The 21256-nt window shown below is 40.0% G+C and overlaps 1 protein-coding gene across 3 annotated transcripts in view; it reads left to right on the top strand.

The window, feature by feature from the left end:
- The window catches only part of rnls (renalase, FAD-dependent amine oxidase), an 86481-nt gene that overhangs the window by 33121 nt on the left and 32104 nt on the right, over positions 1–21256 (top strand). For all 3 annotated transcript variants that reach the window (XM_036573020.1, XM_036573021.1, XM_036573022.1), the window contains one exon: positions 20944–21117. In XM_036573020.1, coding sequence (XP_036428913.1) covers positions 20944–21117 — 174 coding nt within the window. The remainder of the gene's footprint in view (positions 1–20943; positions 21118–21256) is intronic.

Raw genomic sequence — 21256 nt, forward strand, 5'->3', positions numbered from 1 at the left:
GAATAAAAGTCTGCACATCACTAACCTTAATTTTCGTATGATGTATATAGCCATTCTGACAGACTGCAATACCCTGCAGGAACTGTAGGGGGTAATATGGCTTGCGCCATAAAAGAAAAAAAAATTACTTGTCACACAAACCGTGTGATCACTGTGGTGGACTCGCTGCTCAGCTGGTCTGCCCTGATAGTGTCTGGCATGTATAGTACTGTGCAAAAGTCAGAGGCCACTATTTCATTTATTTGATTTCCAGTCAAAATGGTCATTATGTACAAGTTCATTTTTTCAGCTTCAGAAAAAAATCAGAAAGCATGTATTTACAGTGAGGTAAAACTAGTATTCAATCACTTTTTTGTTATTTGATACACTTTCAGTGCATGCACAATATATATTTTTGCTGAGTTTAACACATAAGGAAAAAAATATAAAATAGATGTGCCATAACGTTTGTACAGGCCACATTTTACGCCTTATTTTATGTGTAAATTCAACAAATAACCAGGAAGTGTACATTAAATTCTGCAGAAGTGTTCTTTGTAGAGAATGTCTACTGATTTTCCCTTAGAAAAGGGGGCGCCCAAACTTTTGCATACAACTGTGTAGACACCTAGGCCTACAGGGAAAGTAATGATTTCTCTGAAATAAAAAAAAAAATACATGTATGTCATTTTTAGTTCATTTTGTTTTTATTTTATGGAGTCATCATGGTTGTTTTCTGCAAGTACTGAACCTCTGTTTACTGAACTGAATTTTTTTCTCTGTGATATCTAAGCAGATACAGCCAAGCGAGCTCTCTTATTAGGACTTTAGGAGCTGAACTGAAGGCCTAATGCATCAGATTAACTACCAACATAATTAGGAACGAACAGTGGAATCAACCAATCATTTCCAGTGGATGGGAACAATATTGTGAGAAAAACATCACTCTAGGCCTTCTGGAAGTCCTTCATATGTCACTGACTGTGAATAGGAGCTTCATGCCAGCGTTTTTACTGAAGGAATCCCTGTAAACCACTACAAGATAAAATACAAGCTTGTCTGTTACAAGCTTCAAATGAACATGTAATGTCTTTTACAAGCTTCAGATATCTGTGATTAGATGTACATGTGAATTGCTGTTAGCTTAGCATTGACATACTGCTAGAATCCCAAAGGAGTACTAGCAGATATTAGCACCATCATACAGATGTTTTTTTTCCATGTTTTTTGACTGTTTTGACATTTATGACCTAAATTGAAAGCCTAGCTTTAAGGCCAGAAACATACTTCACACAAATACACAAATGCAGATGCTTCTGCAAACGTGATTTTGTGTGTTGTGGATTATGCATAATGCAGTGCAAGCCCAAGCTGCATTCTTAGCATTACAGGCGCTACGGCGACAAACTTGTTCATACTGACTGCATGCGAGAAGTTGGACGAATATCTATCAAAAATGGTTATAAACATATATATGATACATTACTTCCTCTTTATTCCAATCGAACAGGTAAAGCAGCTCATTCTTCTCTTCTGCCCTCTTTCGTAGCTGTTGTGGCTGTTCGAATAACAGTAGATTCTATCATAATTTGTCCTCTAATGCTCCCTTGAGTACTGGGTGTCTTAACCACAACAGTACCATAAGAACACATGTTGAATTGGTACAGAAAGGCTGTGAGTTTGCAAAACGTTGGCCGGCCTCTGTCATTTCAGTTTGTGTACTTGCATTCAATGTTTCTGCCGTAATAGTCTCAGTTTGCCACTGTATACAGCACACTAAATGCTCAATCAATTTATTTTTATTCAGTATTTCACTGTGAAAAAAATTCTGTCAGATTGACTAAAAAGTTTGAAGCACCCACTGTGCAGTCTTTCCAGTTTGAGAGACATTAAATTTAGTGTAGTACTCTGTACAGTATTTAGTGTGGAAGCATAAGTGTGTTGGGGGTTTTGAAAGAGTTCACTCTCCCCCGTGGCTCAGGCCTACATGCTGCAGCAGCAGTGATTAACAGTGTATGCTCTCCATGCTCCCTCTCCCCACCGCTCCAGCACCAAACACCCAGCAGAGCCTATAAATCCACACGCAGCACTCCACACCGCACCGCAGGCACACCTCCCAAAGCCAGCGTGCTGTAGATTTCCAAACGCTCGGGAGACACTCCTGGCAGCGTCACCCTCCGCTCGTATCCACTCACAGACCTACCGCCGTGCCGCAGAGAGAGAGGCCTGGCCTTCAGTGGGCGATTCTCACTCACCCACAGCTCCTGTGGCCACCATCCTCGTCCCGGCTGTTCTCTCACAGGGATGCTTCAGCCGCCCGGGAAATGTTTGGCTCTTTAGTAGATAACCAAAAGATGAACTTTGCTTCATGAGAAAACGCCCTTGTGCTGTAATTCTTCCCTTCCTCTCCTCTCTCTCTCTCTCTCTCACACTCTTTTACACACCATTGATTGCCTGTGAGCCATACAGCATGTTTCACAATAACATTGGATTTTTTTTTCATAGCCTTGCCCCTGCCAGATGGAAGGAGGCCGGCCCGTTTATGATGTGTAACCGGCCCGGCATATGATGTGCAACTCAAGTCTGTATGAGGCATTACAAAAGTACAATTAAGAGGAAATTAATTGCACATAAGTCAAAAAAGGGCCTGTCACATCACCCATGTAGTCAACACAGATCATTCACACCACTTATACTGAAGTTCCTTGAGAAGTTATGGCAAATACAGTTAAAATATAATGTAGTGATATTTAAATGCATTTTTGTGATAAAAGATATAGATCAGAATTTTAGTTTTTTTTTCTCTCTCCAGTTTAGTCATGTCCAGTTTTCTACCTAGTTAGGTCTCCTCCATCACACGATGCTACCAAGTTGGGAGGGTGAAGGCTAACACAGGCTTCCTTCATGACACATGTAATCGCATCTTTTCAAAGTGCTAATAACGCAGTGTCACTGGGCGGTTCAGCCTACTTGGAGGAGAACACAAATGCACAAATACATACAGATGCATTGGCTAGCATTGCGCTGAGTGATAGGACTGACGGGGGGCAAAGGTAGGACCATCCTACCCACCCAGAGAGAGCGAGGCCCTTGCTCTAATGGGCCTCCTTTCCACTGTCAAGCCAAATGGTTCTTAGGGCCATACTGTGATGTTCCACGCTGGTGTGGACTCATGAGACCGGTTACCAGTTTCTTTTTCCATCTGTTGTACCGCTAAATCAGAACCAGGAAATACTGAAGAAAACTACACAAAAGAATGACTAACTGCTAACTGGCTAAGAGCTACACACACAGCACCCACCACAACACACATTTGATTCCATCTGTTACTCCAGCACCAGTCTCTCGGCATGCTCTTAGTTTCTTTCTCCTCTAAACAGGTGGTATTTGTGCATCAATTACTAAAACCGCACCTGTACTGCGGTGGATTGAACCTGTAGCTGGCAACTACACTAGCATTAGTGTAGACCAGCAGGGTACAGCTCAAAGAACCACAGAACAGTTCTATTTTTTATATTTCAGTCACTTTAACACCAGACATTTGAATTTGTGCTCTCAGATACAAGTCTTTATCCTCTAAATGGGTGTTTTTAAGCATTTGTTCGCTGGCACTGAGCCTGTATAGTGGTGGGAAGCACTATACACTCGTGTTAGCTTAGCCTAGCAGGCTACAGCTTAAAATGCTACAGAACAGGTTTGATTTTGGCTTTCTGTCACTGCAACACCAATCAGTCGACTTTGCGGCTCTCGCTGTTCAGTTTTTTTCGTGATAGCAGGGCACCAGTTAGTTGAATGGAACCCGTACTAGGGTGTTCAGATCTCTTTAGCTAAGCTAAGTTAGCTAGCAGAGAGGAGCCGGCTAACATTAGCTTAGCTAGGAGGCTACAGCTCCAAACATCACAGAACAGGTTTAATTTCATCTTTCAGTCCCTCTAACACCAGCCACTCAATGTTGAGTTGAGTCGTTGTCATCAGAACCTGCATCATGAAAGCTTTTGTTAGTCAGAATCCAATCTGTTCTGTGGTGAGCAGAGCTAGCATCATGCAAGCTAATGCTAGCCAGCTGCTCTCTCCTGGTGGACAGCTCTGTTTAACATTTAGACACTGGTGTTAGATTGAAGCTTTATGAAATGGTGGATTTAAAATGCACTGCTTTCATTTATTTGACCTCCATGTGAGCGAACTGAACTTAATTGACTGTTTTTGTGTTTGAAATCACGCAGCAGGATGCAGTAGCACAATACCGACATAAACGTAGAACCAATCAGCGAATAGCTACTTTGTTATGTCATCCCACTGAACGGTTCTGTGGCCCGAGCTTGGTTAGCTAACAGTGTCAAAACACACTGCTGAGCCCGGTTTTAAGCATTCCATGTGCTCAGAACCCTTCAGCCCTGCAGTGGAAAAGAGGCCATGGACTCCTGGCCATGAATGGCTGTAATATCAATGAGGATAATGCTTAGGCTAGCATTTTTGTTTCAGTTATTTGCAGTTTACAGGCAAATTTAAACAAGAAGAAAATTGAACAATTAGTACGAGAACATTAATGAAATAAGACAGATGTTCGATCAGCTTCCTGTTACTGTGCAGGTACAGGGGTTGTTGTTATGTACAGGCTCTCTGTAATGGCTGTTGTAGGTGTACTGATTATGCTCTTGATATACTCAGAAAAACATTCTTACGCATTTTGGTCATTTATCACTTACAGCAGAGGAATTCATAATCTGGGTTAAATGAAAAAGGGTGCTGTACAGCTTCTGTTTAGATACTTGAGTCTCTACAGTTGTTACTTTCTGTGTGTGTGTGTGTGTGTGTGTGTGTGTGTGTTTGCATGTGCATATTTGTTTTTATGCATTTTTAGGACAAAAATTTTCTGACTTTGTAGGAAAGCCAGAGTAAAACAGGGTGACCTAGACAATATCTTTTGCATTGCTTAGATTAGGAAGGGTAAGGTACAGAGAGGCTTACAAATATATGATTATATATACACTGCAACCCAAACATTATGACCACCTGCCTAATATGCTTTCGGTCCTCCGTGTGCCGCCAAAACAGCTCCGACCCACCTAGGCATGGACACTGTAAGTTCCCTGTAGTATCTGGCACCAAGATGTTGGCAGTAGATCCTTTAAGTTCTGTAAGTTGCAAGGTGGAGCCTCGGTGGAACAGACATGTTGATCCAGCACATCTCACAGATGCTCGATCGGATTGAGATCTGGGGAATTTGGAAGCCAAGACAACACATTGAACTCTTCAAAATATTCCTCAGACCATTCCTAAACTATGTGGGCACATTATCCTGCTGAAAGACTCCACTGCCATTGGGGAATACCATTGCCATGATAGGGTGTCTCTGGTCTGCAGTATTGTTTAGGTAGGTGGCACGTGTCAAATCCATGTCCACATGAATTCACATGACTCTGGTTTCCCAGCAAAACATTGCCCAAAGCATCACACTCCCTCCACCAGCTTGTCATCTTCGACCAGTGCATCCAGGTGCCATCATTTCCCCAGGTGAACGCTGCATGCATAACTGGCGGTCCACATGATATAAAAGAAAATGGGACTCATCGGGCCAGGTGACCTTCTTTCAAGGTCACTCGTTGCTCATAAGCCCATCGTAGGTGATATCGATGGTGGACTGGGGTTAACATGGGCAGCCCCATATGCACATCAAAACCCTGTCTCCAGTTCATGGTTTGTCCCTCTTCGAACCACCATCGGTAAATACTCACCACTGCTGACTGGGGACACTCCATTAGTCTTGCTGTTTCTCTGACCCAGTCGTCTGGCCTTAATGATTTGACCCATGGTCAGAGTCACTCAGGTCTCCATTCCTGCAGCATCCAACACATCAACTAAGAAGCCCGACTGTTCACCTACCATCTAATATATCCCAAACCTTGACACGCACCATTGTTATGAGATAATCAACACTATTCACTTCATCCTTGAGTGGTCATTAATGTTTTGGCTCATTGTTGTAGATACATATAAGTGCATGATACTTTGCAAAAGTTGCAGACCACCCTTTATTTATTTGCGGTCAAAACAGCCGTTCAGTACAAATAATTTATTTTTCAGCATCAGGGAAAAGATTTTAAAACAAATATTCAACAGAACAAGTCTCAACAGCTAAATGTAATATGAGTGGGACTTGATTTTCTCCTCTCTCTCAAAGCTTTAAGTACTGTTTGCCTGATGGTGACCGTTTTGGTGGTCTACCAGGCCTCCTTTGTTAAGATGTACATGAGAAAGAAATTGGTAGGGCAGCTAAGGTGTGTTTGGGTAGTTGCTTGTGTGAATGTTAATGTCTCTTTAATTTCTAATATAATGTCAGTGACACTTATGATAACAGCTTTTGCTGGGAGGACACAGCTGAAACTGGCTGGTTTTAAGATGGGAAAGATGGAAGAGTTAAAGTGGCAGTAAGTCCTCAAAAGTAGAGTGGACAAATTAAATACTGACGGATCTAAAGTTATACTTAGTGTTGGAGGCATTTGGGTAATTTACTGTTTAATATATGAAGCGTGTCACTCTAAAATGCTTTATACACCATGACCTACATACAGAAATACCAATACTATATTATGATTAATGCTACTTTTATTAGAGGTGTAAAAATGTGTTTTTCATTATACGTAAGCTGTTATTTTTTTAAACTTGTTATATCCAAAGTTTTTACAAGTTTTTTTTTTGTAATTAAACTCTTCATAACGAATAAATAAAAAGGTGGTCTCTGACTTCTGCTGAGTAATGTATGTATTATACATATGGGACATACTACTATTACATATTGGTACTTAGTTATATATAATACACATGAAACGTGTGCGTGCGTGTGTGTGTGTGTGTGTGTGTGTGTGTGTGTGTGTGTGTGAGATACAGATGTGCAAGGTTACCTGGACTGAAGCCAGACTCTCTCTGGCTCTTGGGAATGCTCACTATTCTAATCTGCTCCTCACTTATACCGTTCTCCTCCTGACCTGCACTTAACACACACACTCAAGCACACACACATGCTAGGAGAGGAAGCTGTGTGAGGAAGCCCCATATCTCATGTTTTAACATGAGACCACCAGGCCTTGTGTTTGGACACTGGTCAAGTGCAACTTCTGCATTCAACTTCTAGATTTCGTTTTTGAGTCGTGGATCATGTTTTTTTCTTGTTTTGTTTTGTTTTTTTTGCCTCACTCCACTCCATTTAACTCTAAGTCTAGAGTCACCATTGTCATTTTCCTACAAATGCAATTTACGTTACAGATTTATTTGTAATTGCATAATCGTGTAATTAATAACATAGTTATATAATGACACTTACATTTGATTTCCATTTTGTGTTAAGAGGTTCGAGACTGCACTTCTGAATTGTTGCCCATTTGTTTCAATGTCAAACAATGATATAAGGCAAAAATGTAAAGGAGAGTTTTTCTTTCTTCAAAATGAGCTGTGCACACGACAATAACTTTTATCGAATTTACATTATAATAAAATATCTCCTCCCCTACTTACAAACACAAAAATTAAGGGCATCTACACTTTCAGCATATCTTTGCTTGTTTCAAAGAGCTACGACTGAAAAACTAATTTAAATCTGCACTACGTCATTTTTTTGATTTGGAGACTCCAGTGGAAATGTTTAATTGCACAGAATGAGCGGAAACAACATTTTGTAACATTGGTTTTGCTTCGGACCCCCACAAGCAAATGAATCTGATCAGCGTGTACGTTGACAGAGTATTCAAAGAGAATTCAGTCAGAACTTGGTAAACGAAGTTTCTTCTGAGGATGTTTGTGAATTATCTATTGTTGTCATCATATCTTCATCAGTGTGATGTTGATTTTGCGTTTGAGACCTAACATCAAGTCAGACCTTCACCTTTGAGCCTGTGCGTGTGATGTTGGTATGAAAAACTATGAAAAGACTGACTCAACTCCTCTAACTTTTAAATGATTATTTCAGGCTTTACAGGGTGACCTGCTGTAGCACACACACATCATACATTAGTATTTCTTTTTCTCCTGACTCCATAATGCTAATTCTACAAAACATAAGAAGGCATTTCATGGAACCAGAGGGGTTAACAGACCCAATCTGTACTGCTACTTACTGTATGTTAACCTCTTTCTAAGAGACAGAGAGAAACACTGAAAAGTTGCACGCTCCGCTGCTATTGTTATTGACTGAACTTGGAAAAAGTGCACATTTCCTGAAATGCAGCCGTCATGCTGTGGAGGTATAAAAGACAAAGAGACAGAGAGAGGAAGAAAGAGAGAGTGAGGGAGGAAGAGAGAGAGACAGCATGAGAGGGGGGAGAGATGGAAAGGGTAGCAGAGAAAGATTATTTTATTAAATGTTTATATGTTTATAATAAAGTTATGAAGTATTTTTAAGATTGTTTTAGTAGTGTAAAATATTACATAGATTATATGTTTGTCGTACTATATTATTAAGATTATGTTAATTGTATACGATGATTATTATTTTATGATGATTGTATGACCGTTACTATTGTTTTTGTTTTCCCCTCTCGTGAAACTGGGACTCCTTGAAATGTTTAATCTTGCCTTTTGATGATGATGTAGGCAATATTGTATGTATCTGAATATGATCTCACCAATAAAGCTTATTAAACTGAAACTGAGTGAGAGAGGGTGAAAGAAGGAGGAAGAGAGAGAAAAAGAGGGAGAGAGAGAGGGAAAAGAGAACGAAGAAGAGGGAGAGTGAGGGGGATGAAGAGTTGGAGAGAGTGAGGGGGAGAGACAGAAAGGGAAGGAGAGAGTGAAAAAGGGAAAGAGGAAGAGAGTGTAAAAGAGGGAGAAGATGGGAGGGAAGAAACGAGAGAAGGAGGAAGAAAGGAAGAGAGGAGGGACGAGTGAAAGAAACATAAAGGGGGGAGAGAGAGAAAAAGCGATGGAGAAAAGGGGCTTTGTTGACTTTGGTTTGCATTGATCAGGCTGGTCTCTGTCAACATACAGGACCTGAGTGAGACCATTCTAACATTAAATATCCAGAGGCCACGAGCCCACAGCTCAACACAAAGCCCCCTGAGCTGCCCACTGGAAAACGTTAACCTTCTTAACACACACACACACATGCTGTAATATAGAGCTGCTGCTGGGGTGTGTGTGCAGGGTGTGTGTGTGTGTCAGAGTGGGCTCGGCTGGTGTGTTTTGCAGATTGGAGGAAATGAAAAGCTGCCAGTCAGACAGTAGCTCATCAGCCTGAGAGTAAGAGAGTGAGAACAGGCAGTGTGTGATCATCTCTCTCTCTCTTTCTCTTTCTCTCTCTCTCTCTCTCACTCTCTGTCTCTGATAGAGAGCTTTACAGAAGAAGCAAATGTGTTTATTCGAAGCTGAGCCAGGTTAACACTTATTGTCTCTCTCTCTCTCACTCTCTCTCCCTTTTTTCTCTTTTTCTCTCTTATTCTCCCATCATTCTTGCTTTTCGTTCCTCTTTTTTACCTATATATATATAGATAGATATAATATATATATATATATATATATATACACATATCTTATTCACTCTCACCCACTCTCCCTATCTCTCTTTTTCTCTTCTCTCTCTCTCTCTCTTCTCTCCCTCTCTCTCCCTCTCTCTCTCTCTCTCTTAGCATTGGGGGATTTATAATGTTCAGACAGACACAGAGCAGGCTCCTGCGCTCCTCACTGCTCTGCAGGGACAAATGTGCAAAGAGGAAAAAGACATGAGGTGTGTGTGTGTGTGTGTGTGTGGTGTGTGTGTGTGTGTGTGTGTTGTATGAAAACTCTTGAGATTTATGCTGAGCTTGCTCAGGGAACAGCGTTTTCTCTTGCAGAGGCTGTTTGGTGGTTCTTTCTCTCTCTCTCTTATTGTGTGGATGTGAAAGTGCCTGGGCCAGAACAAGTGTCTAGGAAAGAAAACGATAACAACAGTATATAATGAAATTAATTTGACTAACAAAGTGGACAGCTCTGAAATATGCACTCCTGTGGTTCTTTAATGGCAACCAGTTGGTGGATTGACTTGCGTACAAAAGGATGAAGAATGGGAAGGGATTCCTGTTCAGGAAAACATGTGCGTGTGTGTGTGTATGTATATCTATTAGATTTTTGCCCAGTTTGGTTATTCTCAGTCTTGGTAAGTTAACATGATGTCCCAGAGAGTCTGAGAAGGCACACTTTCCCATACGTCTGTCACCACATCTTTTTTAAGACTCTAGCCACACACCACTGCGGTGTGTCTCAACACACTTATAGTGTGCTAACGCTTGACTAGCTACGTGACTGTATGGGCACAGCTGTGTCATTTTGTCACCATGTGGAGCAGAACGAGTAACACCTGCCTCCCAGTCCTAATTAACCTGTCCATGCTCCGCCCATGTGTACTTTAGGAGAGATTGGATTTTGAAAAAACCCATTAAGGCTAAGAAGAAATTAGCTTATTAGCTTGAATGCACTCCGTTTGTTCTCAAAATTCCTAATTTTAGAATGTGATAAAATTTTGATGTTATTTAAATTGTACACATGTGAAAGGTCATGCTGGTAGGAAACATTGTGTGTACCTTTTGTTGAGGTTTCAAGTGTTTGATGATTTAGGCATGTCTTAAACCGCATTATTACATAATCTCAAACAGACAGCTTATGTGGTTTCTTACACTATCAAATGAAAAGGTACCGTACAGGTACATTTTGTTCATCAAGGTATAAACAATATAAATATACCCTTAGTGGTGCAACACATGTCAATAAAGGTTCAGTTGTGTACCTTAAATAAGGTTTTACTGGGGAAAGGTATGGATTTGTACCTTTTTGAAACCTGTAGTTTTAAAACTGAAAAATATAATATGATGGCTGGATTCAGGACAGGGAGTGTGGAGTCTGTGCAACTTAAAAAATATAATTGCAATAGAATAGGTTGCAAACGTGTTCCCTTACTAAAGGTATTGAAGACTTACCTTTGAGGGGTCCACCCCAGTGACATGAGGAGTGCCACTCAAGTGACAGCTTAGCACCATTTTGGTGTACACAACTGGTTTCAGGTATGCTAGTTGCTAGTTAGGATTTGCTTAAATGATGTGGAGAACATGGACTAAACCCTTTCAGCTTGTGAAAATATGTTTTTTAAAATACCTTTTTAATTACTTTTAAAGTGAAGTTGCAAGATTTAAATTTATCATTTTAATTTAAAAAACTTCATTCAGAAAATGTTAATGTCACTATCAAAACACAAAGCATTTTAGTCCATAGCTGGAGCCTTATTTCAGCCACACCCCTGCATTTAAGAGCAGGAAGTGAGATTGCATCCATGTCCCTCATGGCCACATGGTGAGCAGTAAGATCCCACTGTTTTGAAGTAAATGTGTCCCAAAGTCTGAAAAGCAATGTGTAACCTCAAGAACTGTCGCTACCTGCCACTAAAACGTTTTTGTGTTTTAGTACAGCACTATGTAACATTGAGGGATCTGAGGACCTCTCTGTTGGAAATGTGTTATTGCACACTACATGCAGAGGAACATTTTATATTGTCAGTTGTGCTTCAGACACCCCCCGAGTGGATGAATCTGCTGTTTGCAAGTGTGTTGAAAGAGTATTCAAAGGGAACTCAGTCAAAACTTGGTCCAGGATGTTTCTTCTGAGGATGTGAGTGAATCTACTGTTGTCATCATATCTTCATCAGTATAATGTTGATTTTGCGTTTGAGACCTGAGCATCGAGCCGGATCTTCTTTTTGAGTTGCATGTGATGTTAAAAGATGTATGATATGGTTTCTCCTGTGAAATCCATCCTGACTGGTCTGACTTCTAGATTTATTATTTCAGAGTTGACACGTAGCAGCACACACACACACACCATATTTTAATGTGTTTTGTCTACTTCTACTTGTCTACGCTACTTCTTTCAGTTTTAACAAAAAAAAACTTGCGTATGACTGCTTACATAATCATAAATCATATTATGATTTTCTGTGTGCACAACTGTTCAGAGCTGTGTTTGCTGGTCATGTACTGGCTACCGTTTTTAAGTTATGCTCAAAATTAACTGAAAGCAGTCACTACTGAAACATTTAGTAAAGTTTCGATAGTGTTATAATTGTTTTGGTAGTGACAAAATGAAACGGTCAGTCATTTGTCAGTGCTGTTTTTTCCAGCTGGGATATCTATGGCTGGTGCAGTGGCAGTATGTCAACCTGGGGGGTCACTGTTACTGTCTGACAGTCACTGATCCATAGTTGAGCTACATGCTGAAATCAGTGCGTTTTATCGGGACTTTACACCTGTTTTGTGTTGTGTGGACCATTGAGAATTTTCTTTAGTTTGACAGGTGTGAACACTCCACCTGTACTTGAGTGTGCACTGAACAAAAAACCTGTGGTTGACAAAATTTGCCATTTGATTCCAAGCAAACCCTGGTTCAGTTCGCTGTTGACGGTATGCATTTTTATGATGATCAACACCAAACAAGGAACTCAACATCAGGGCAAGCTTTTCTTAGTGCACGTCAGCGCTGTACTGTCTGCATAATCAGCCTGTTGAACATTTGAGGCTCGTATCATTCTTGCAGCAGGAGGTGCTGCTAAAAATGGCAGACAACCAATAACGATGTCACATACATCAGAGAATGTATTTTTGATAGTTTGAGCCAGACACCAGCAACCTTACTGGTTGAATTCAAACTGACACATGATTAAATCAATTGATCATAAAGAAGTAGAGATGGAGTGAGGTTAATTTTTATTACTCTGATAGAGGTACATGTAGATATTACACAATGAGTGTGATTTTATCAAGAATATTTATGAGCGATAGATCTGCGTTTTATACTATGATGAGTTAAAGAACGTTAAAACAAAAATAGGTCCTTTAATCAAGGCAAATGGAACACTTTTAGGGGATGCTGACAGGGGTGCTGAAAGTTTTTCAGGGGGTGCTCAAGCACCCTCTAGCATTGCTCCTGTCTACTTGTTATCTATAACAATGTTACATCAAAACATACAGCACAACGTATTGCCTTGAGCTGTATCAGTAGTCTAGCTACTGGTGACAGTGATGGACAGAGACAAATAGAGGCTCATATCCTAATGAAAAAATGAAAAGCCACAAAAAACCCACAAAAGCCACACAAAGCAGAGCATGGATAGGTTAACTGCATTTCCTCGGGACTCCTGCCACAGAATGGCTTGTAAGACGGCCAGGTTCAATCTGAGCCATTTACAAGCCCAAAACCAATAGGCTTGAGAGTGCACTGTTTTGCGCAATCAGTACTGTACAGGAAAGAAAAAAAATGAAAACACGTATAGAGTATCATTCCGTTTGCCGAAGAACATGACTCCCCACCTGTTGGACAGCTGTGAAAAGGGGCAGCAGACCTAAATATTCTTCCAGATGAAGGTAATTGAACATCCATCTGGAAAAATGCAAAGCATCCTGTCAGGTCCTCCTACAGCAAACCGCTGGAAGACCGTTTCCCCTACCGCACTGAGAGAGAACAAAATGAAAAGATCTGTAACAATGTTTGAACATTCAGGCTTTGCTTGTAGTGCCCTGGGTCGAAGCCACCCTTTTGTGAGCTATTTAGCTCTGACCGGCCCCCTCCACCCACATCCTACACTTTAAGGAATAGCTCAGCGAAAAAACTTATTAGCGCTGTTTTCTCCAAAGCCTAAATGCAGTTGGTAAGCCAAGACATGTTTGGTGTCCAAAGTTTGCTTCTTTAGTTTTGCAGTTGAGCTACACAACTAAAGAAGCTAACAAATAATGGAAAGTGGATAGCCAACTAACACTGCAATATCGCTTCATCAAACAGCATTTTGTGGGTCTTATGTTAATATTGTTTACCATTTGAAAACAGTTTATATTTTTTTTCATTATTATATCAATTATTTTGTCACTAATTTTATGACAAAGTGCCATCACTGGGCCACTAGGACCACTGGTTCCCCCTCAGTATAGGCCTGAGGACCACCAGAGGGTGCAGAGTGGTAAAGAAACTCAACCCTAGAAGAGCCAATTTTGGTTTCCTAAAGAACCTTTTAATGGACTGTTCTTTGAAAATAAGATTTGAAGAACCTTATTAAAGCTGAAAAAAACCTCCAAACCCATAATGTGAAGGCTGTACAGTAATTAACACTTTTTCATAGAACCATACATCCAAGCCAAGAACCATTTACCAAGAGTGTAAGCTCAGTATTGAAAATTAGATTTTTTCACTGAACTGTTCTTTAACACTGACCTCAAATGTGTGTTCAAGTCCTATCAGCAGCTTGCCCTCAAGATGAGAATGAGAGAGTGACACTGTACCGAGTACAGCTGTTTATATATGTGACATCTGAAAATAAGTAACGGCTTCATTTTTCTGAAAAACTCTCGTGCAGCAACTGTTAGATTTTGCTTAGTGCTTTTTTTCTCACTCAAATCAGCATCCCGTTGTGTGAATGTGGTGTGTGGTTACAGTCCAGAAGAAGCCCAGTATGATTCTGCCAGTGGTTACTGTACCACCAAGCTGAGGAAGCAGAAAACAGGCAGTAAAAGCCCACAGAACATCCTCTACACACCATGACTCACAACTCTGCTGACTGTCACGTTCGATAAATGAGTGGATGGTCCGTTTTAGACAGCAGAGCTTCAGAAAATGCCATAGAAAACATTTTTTGAATTATGGTGCGTGTTAGCAGAGGTTGAACTGGCGGTTTCCTTTCTTTTCATTCAACCGCTCAGTCTGAAAGCCATTTGGGGCAGATGCCATTGTTGAAACAGACAGATCCGTTTTGAAAAGCCATTCAGTAATCAGCCTTGGCAAAGGTGATTTCAGGATGAAATGTAAATGTACTGAAGGATTTATTTAGGTGAAATTAATGCTTACAGACAGAGTAAACAAATATGAATAAATGCAACACAGATCAGTTGGTTAAAAAGTGTTCTAGTTGTGTTGTTATATGTGACAACAGCACTTTTTTTTCTGTGTGCCTGTATCATTCCAGTGCACTGCAAAAAAAGTTGAGTGAACTTGAAATTTCTGCGTAGTATTTCTTTAGTTCAGTTAAACATTCTATTAACTTCCATTTTTTAGTACTGCATTTAAGTTAGGTCTACAGCATACAGTGTAAAGGGACCATATCATGTAAAAATTGTACAAAATGTCCTTGCTTTTGTAAATAAAAGAGTTTGATCTAGCATGTAAACAAGTTTTAAAACATACTTTTCACTCACCAGTCCATACAGTCCATAAATGGAAACTAAGCTGCAAAAACAGCCCATTTTGAATTCATCGTTTTCATGATGTCACAAAAACTAACACCTTTACATATTCACCCTACAGCAGTTTAGCCCTGCCCATTAATGCTGAAGTTTTAAAGAGTGCTTTAGTTCGGCATACAATACAGGACAGCCAATCAGAACAGTGGTTGTTTACAAATGTCCGTCTTGCAGGCACAGCAACAAAAACAGCCTGTTTAATTCCTAAGCCTGTTTAAAGGGGGAAAAGGAGGTTGGAAAATACTCACGTAAAAAAGTTTTAAGTGAACCTTAGGTGAAAAAAACATATATTAAAAAAGTAGGATACGGGACCTTTAAACTAAGCCTACTCGGTGAATGTGATTGGCTCCTTGCTTCTTTATATCTTGAACTTGCTTACATTTTCACTGGATTTTATTCAGTCCCTCCTCCCACATTAGTTGTTGCCAATTTTCACTCACAGGCTACGAGGCTTCCTTTACTCAGATTTCCTCCACAGGCTTCCTCTACTCAGACTCCTAACTGCAAAAGGGCTGTAGTGTCGCCAGGATTCAAACTCATAATCTCCTGATGATCAAGCAGTTATGCTGCGTTTACATGTTGGCAGTAGATGGACAAAACTGGGTGTTCCATTGTTTTCAATGGAGCTGCGGCAGATTTTTTGGGGGAGCCATGGACATCTCACTGTCGAATTCCAGACTAACCGTTCTACAACAAACAATAAAGAATTACAGAACATCCTCCTGCCTCTTTCCACCTAAATGAACAATTTACACTGCTAAAGCTCTCCTCCATTTTCACCGGTAGTGATGTCACCATTCTAACGTTTGCACAGCTTCATGCCGTCTTCGGTTGTATAGTGCTGTAAGGTGCGGAACATTTTTTTTTTCAACATTCAATGCAGCATTAGAAAGTTGCACCATTTTGATGGCTTGACATTACAAAAAACTATGAGAATATAATAACATGTTCAGTAACACATTTCAAAGATGATTTCAATACTTTACAAAATAACAAAAAATAACAATTACTTATCAAAGTACAGACATCCTATGATCCTGTCAAGAAATCATGAGTTTGAATCCTGACAGTGCCACAGCCCTCCGTGATTAGGAGTTTGAGAGAAGAAAGCCCTCATAGCCTGTAAGTTGGTATTATCAATTAAATCAATTTTGCAATTTCAGCTTATAGGCAGTCTACCACATTCGCTGTTTGATTGTTTTTTTTTTGTTTGTTTTTTTTTGTTTTTTTGTTTTTTTTGTCTTTTGTCAACCTAACTGAGATAGAGTACATAAAAAGTGTGTGTTTTTTTCCCCAAAAAAGGAGAACTTTTGACTAAATGAACTGGGAAAAATGCTATTCAGAAAGTTTCTAAATAACAATTTTGCGTGCTTCACTTTTCACCTGCTAGATTTACTTTTTTTGGTGGAAGAATATTAAAACACAGACATTTGAAACAATGCTCAGAGATTCTTTGCTTGACTGTTTACCTGATCTACAGCGGCCAGCTTGCAGCCATGATGTTATTCCCTTTAACCCTTACATGACCATGGGCCTAAAGTTTTATTACACACTTCTATAATCTAAAAATAGTTCAACCCATTTGCATTGAAGTCCCTGTAATTACTGTATAATAAGCCTTAGTATGTAATAAGCCTGGGATTTTAAGGGATTAATATGCATATCCACATACTTAAACTAAATGTACAATCAAGATGAAGTGGGATGTGATTGTAACAGGTGCAAATATACATGTATTCTATTTTGGGCAGAAAATGTTAGCATAGCAAGAAATGCATTGTGGTGCATTGTCATCAGACGACACATCCTGCGTCAAGCTCTTTTGTGCCGTTTAACAATGGCATGTTCCGCGACCAGATTCTATTACCACGAGAAAAGAAGAAAGGCTCTTTATGAATTCCACCCTGAGGGTCTGCGCTGTCCCCAAGCTTGCTGTGCTCAGATGCAGCACCAGATTTCTCCGTACCAAGGGGCACATTTACATGCTCCTAATCCCCCCCAGATGTTCTGCAATGACACAGAAAATGATAAAAGGAGCTCGTCCTGGGACGGTCATGTGACCTGTTGACTTCGAGCTGTCGTCTTCTTCTGCGGTTAGGATTTGTTTGCTCCCTAATTAAGCAAGCATTTGGTGAAGTGTTCTCAGTGTTCATCTGGATTGCTGTAGTGGACTGGCGGGTTGGGGGGGGGCTTGCATGGCATCTTCTTTTGTTGTGCAAAACCACCCAGCCGCAGCAAGCACTTTCATATGGTCATTGATTCATCGGAGAAGCAGCAGCGGGTTACATGTTCCTTTCTTTTGATCGTTCTCACATGTTTATAAGCCCATTGATAAGTTTGGACTCCACTTCACTATTTTTAGCAAGCTTGCGGAACATCTGTAGACTTGCATTTCGGTCGCTAATCCTTTGCGAGTTTCTCTTTCTTTGTTCATTTTCTGCAACCTTCATGTTGCCTTGCCTTCAGTGGAAACAGGGGAGCCTTTGAGTTTAAGAAGTATGTATTTGATTCTTCAGGAGTGAACTCTAACCTTTGCTATACTCAGAACCCATGGGCCGTAGATGACTAAAGCAGGGCCAAGCGTGAGCTGCCTGGGCCAATAAACAACAGATGTTCCCCACCGGAAACAAGGACAAGGTTCCTCCAAAAAAAAAAAAGAAGGAAAAAAGAACAAATATCCAAAGGCCAAATGCTCCTTGCTCCTTCAGTATGTCCATATTTGCATTTAGCACTGAGAACTCTAGTCTGTTTAAATATTACTAGTACTAGTACTCGATCTAGTACTAAATCAGGATCTATTAGAGGCTTAAGTGGTGAAGTGTACCTGGAGCCAGTAGCTTTCAGCGGTCTTTAAACATTAACTTGTCTCCCTGTGGTGCTGTAATATTGATTTCTGTTTACACAACACTAAACAACACTAGGTGTTTGGGGACACCTAGCTTTTTAAATGTTTTAAGACAAATGAACATTTTTCCTTGTTGGTTTCCAATAACTTGATATACTAAATAGAAATGTGTTTGTCTTTTTCCTTTCTTTTTACTCGTATAATTTTTTCTTAGCAAAAATTGTGAAGTTGACATAGATGAAGGCACTACCTTGGGAATAATGCCATACTCCATACATTTTATCCCCTTGCTGTGATGTCAGCACTCATCAGTATGCAAACCTGTTTAAAACACATTTGGGCCAAAAGATTTTCAACATGTGCTTTTAACTGTTGCTGAAAGCTAGTCCTTCAGTTTGGCCAACAGAAGTCAAAATATGGTCAAAAAATGAAATAAAAAACACCTCTGTGATAATGCTAACTTCTTCTAGCAGCCAAATGGAATTTCTACTAGCATGTTAACGCTAAGCTATGAACATTCTTTGGCCGTTCTAGATCAAACATGGACATTTGAAGCTTGTAAAAGACACTCAGTGTTTTATCTGAAGCTTATTCACATACATTTTTTTAGTCCTTCAGAAAAGTGTGCTGGCATAGAGGTGCCACTGTTGTTCATTACTAATAACTGGCCCCATCAGCCAGGCTACCACTTGTGTTCACAGTCAGTGATGTATGTAGGACTGACAGAAGGCCTAAAGTGATGGTTTTCTCTCGAAATTCTACCAAACGTGATTGGTTGATTCCTAATTATGTTGCTGATTTATCTGATGTGTTAGGGTTTTGTTCATCTCCTAAAGAATTAGAGAGAGAGCGCTGGCTTGGCTTTGTCCACCTAGAAAGTTTTCTGTTGGGCATTTTAAGATTTTAACTCTTTTGTTTGCAACCAAAACTCACAATAAAATTAAATTAAAATGGTATTTTTCCAACATTTTTGTAATAGTGAAGGAATGCAAACATAGGAAGCAGTCAATTAAGAGTGTTTATCATTTTTGTTTGTTTGTTTGGTTGGTTGGTTTTTTAATACCTAAAGGAACTGCTTCCCACCCTGTAATTATGTAGCTTGTAAACTTAAAAAAGTAACTGGTTTAGTTAACAGTAGAAAAGTTTGTGTTTTAAGTTTTAGTTTCAAGTTAACCCAGTTACTGACTTTTTAAAGTTTAAAAGCCACATATTTTTTTACAGTGCATACATCCTTCACTGCTGTCCATTTTATGAGCTCTCAGTGGGATTTAAATCTGGTGATGGCATTTCTTATTACATCACCTTAATTTCTTCTTCCTCAAACCACTTCTTCATTTGACTAGAGATGTGGCATGTTTCATTGTCTTGTCGAATATCCAGTCATTTTTTGTGATTTTTCTCCTTTAAAGAAATATTCCAGCACTCTTCAGCCTAATCTCTGTATGCTGCATCTGTAGCAAACAGTTGATTACTACTGACAGTAATTTCCCTGTAAGTGTAAAACTGAAATCTCCGGTGTCTACAACGGCCTTTGGCTTCTGTTATAAATGTGTTTTGAGTCAGTGGGTTTTCTGTGCTTTTTCAAACACAGGGGAACGTGTCAAAATTATAGTCCATTGTAATTGACCATATACTACAGAGGCAGCAAATAGGGATTAGGTTGGAAAACACTGGAGTATTCCTTTAAGTGAACAGAAGGCACAGATGCCTTCAAACACATCAAGCGCCATTGCTAAACCTCAGCGTATGACACATGGGTGTCTGAGCAATTCCTTTTGACTGCCAGTGTATGTCACCAGCCTGAGCGCTAAGAGGACGTTTGATTGAATGGTACAGAGTTCCTCCCATTTGATCAGTGAGAGCCTGGAGGCACACACACACACACACACACACACACACACAGCATGTCTTGTAAAACTATCTTCATGAGCTGTTTCCAGTGAACTTGTTCAATAGTCTGAATATTGCTCTGCCGTCTCACAGGGTAGGTAGCTCATAGAAAAATGCTTCAGACGTCTGGATAAAAAAAATAAAAGTTTATTACAACTTCCATACTTTTCAGGAGACTTGCTTTCAGTTTTTCAAAGGAATCTGCAGGGACATTATTCCACTCCTCTAGAGTTCAATTTTCTGCTTCTCACGATCCATGTAAACACATTCGGTGACTTCGGGGTGGTCAGTCCATTGTTTTGAGAAAACCAGCAGTTTCTTTGATTTGGAAGTTTTCTTCTTTTTTGTCTATTTCCTTTTCTCAGTAAATGCTGCATGACAGCTACACATCCTTTCAGACTCATAGTGATGAGTTGTCTTCTCACAGTGGAAGGATAGACAGAAGCACCTGTGGATTTTTTCAGACCTGAATCAAGAGTGGAGCTTGATTTTCTCCTCTCTCTCAAAGTTGAAAGCTTTAACTACTGTTTATTTGATAATTGTTTTGGTGGTCTACCAGGTCTTGCACAATTTTTAGGAGTTTGATTGTCTAGATATCTCTATATCTCCCTTTTATTCACTTATTTTTCTTTGACTTCCCCTTCCTTATGCAAATGGAGTATTTTATTATCTAAAAATTATCAAAATTAACAACATGTACTCTGTGGCTGTTTTGTTTGGAAATTAAGTAAATTAAGGGTAGTCTCTTACTTTTGCACAGTCCTGTATGTCATGAAAATGAAGATGTCCAATCCAATATGATTCTGATATGTCTGTGCATCTTTATTATCATGTTTTCCTATTATCATGCAGCTGTTTGGTCCTCAGTAAGAGTTAAATACATACACACGTTGTGCACACTGCTGTCTCATGGTATGAACGTAAGAGTGAGGAGATGGAGGAGGCTGGCAGGTGGCTTGATCTTGTACTGTCTTTTTGTATGTGTGTGTGCAGTGCTGAAGGACAGTGAGAGGCAGAAGCTGGAGGCTGTCAGTTACTCCTCTCGCTTTGCTCTGGGACTCTTCTACAAAGCCGGCGTGCAGATCAGCGTCCCCTGGGCAGCCAAGTATGTCTCCAATAATCCCTGCATTCGCTACATCGCTATAGACGACAAAAAGCGCAATTTAGGTCAGTTCCTCAGTTTCTCTCTCTCTCTCTCTCTCTCTCTCTCTCTCTCTCTCTCACTCACACACACATGCACACACTTTAACTCACTCACTGTCTCTCAACCCTTCAAATCATTTCTCATACTCTTTTCTTCTCTTCC

Source organism: Colossoma macropomum, unplaced genomic scaffold (genome assembly GCF_904425465.1).
Source record: "Colossoma macropomum unplaced genomic scaffold, Colossoma_macropomum, whole genome shotgun sequence".
Taxonomy (NCBI): Eukaryota; Metazoa; Chordata; class Actinopteri; order Characiformes; family Serrasalmidae; genus Colossoma; species Colossoma macropomum.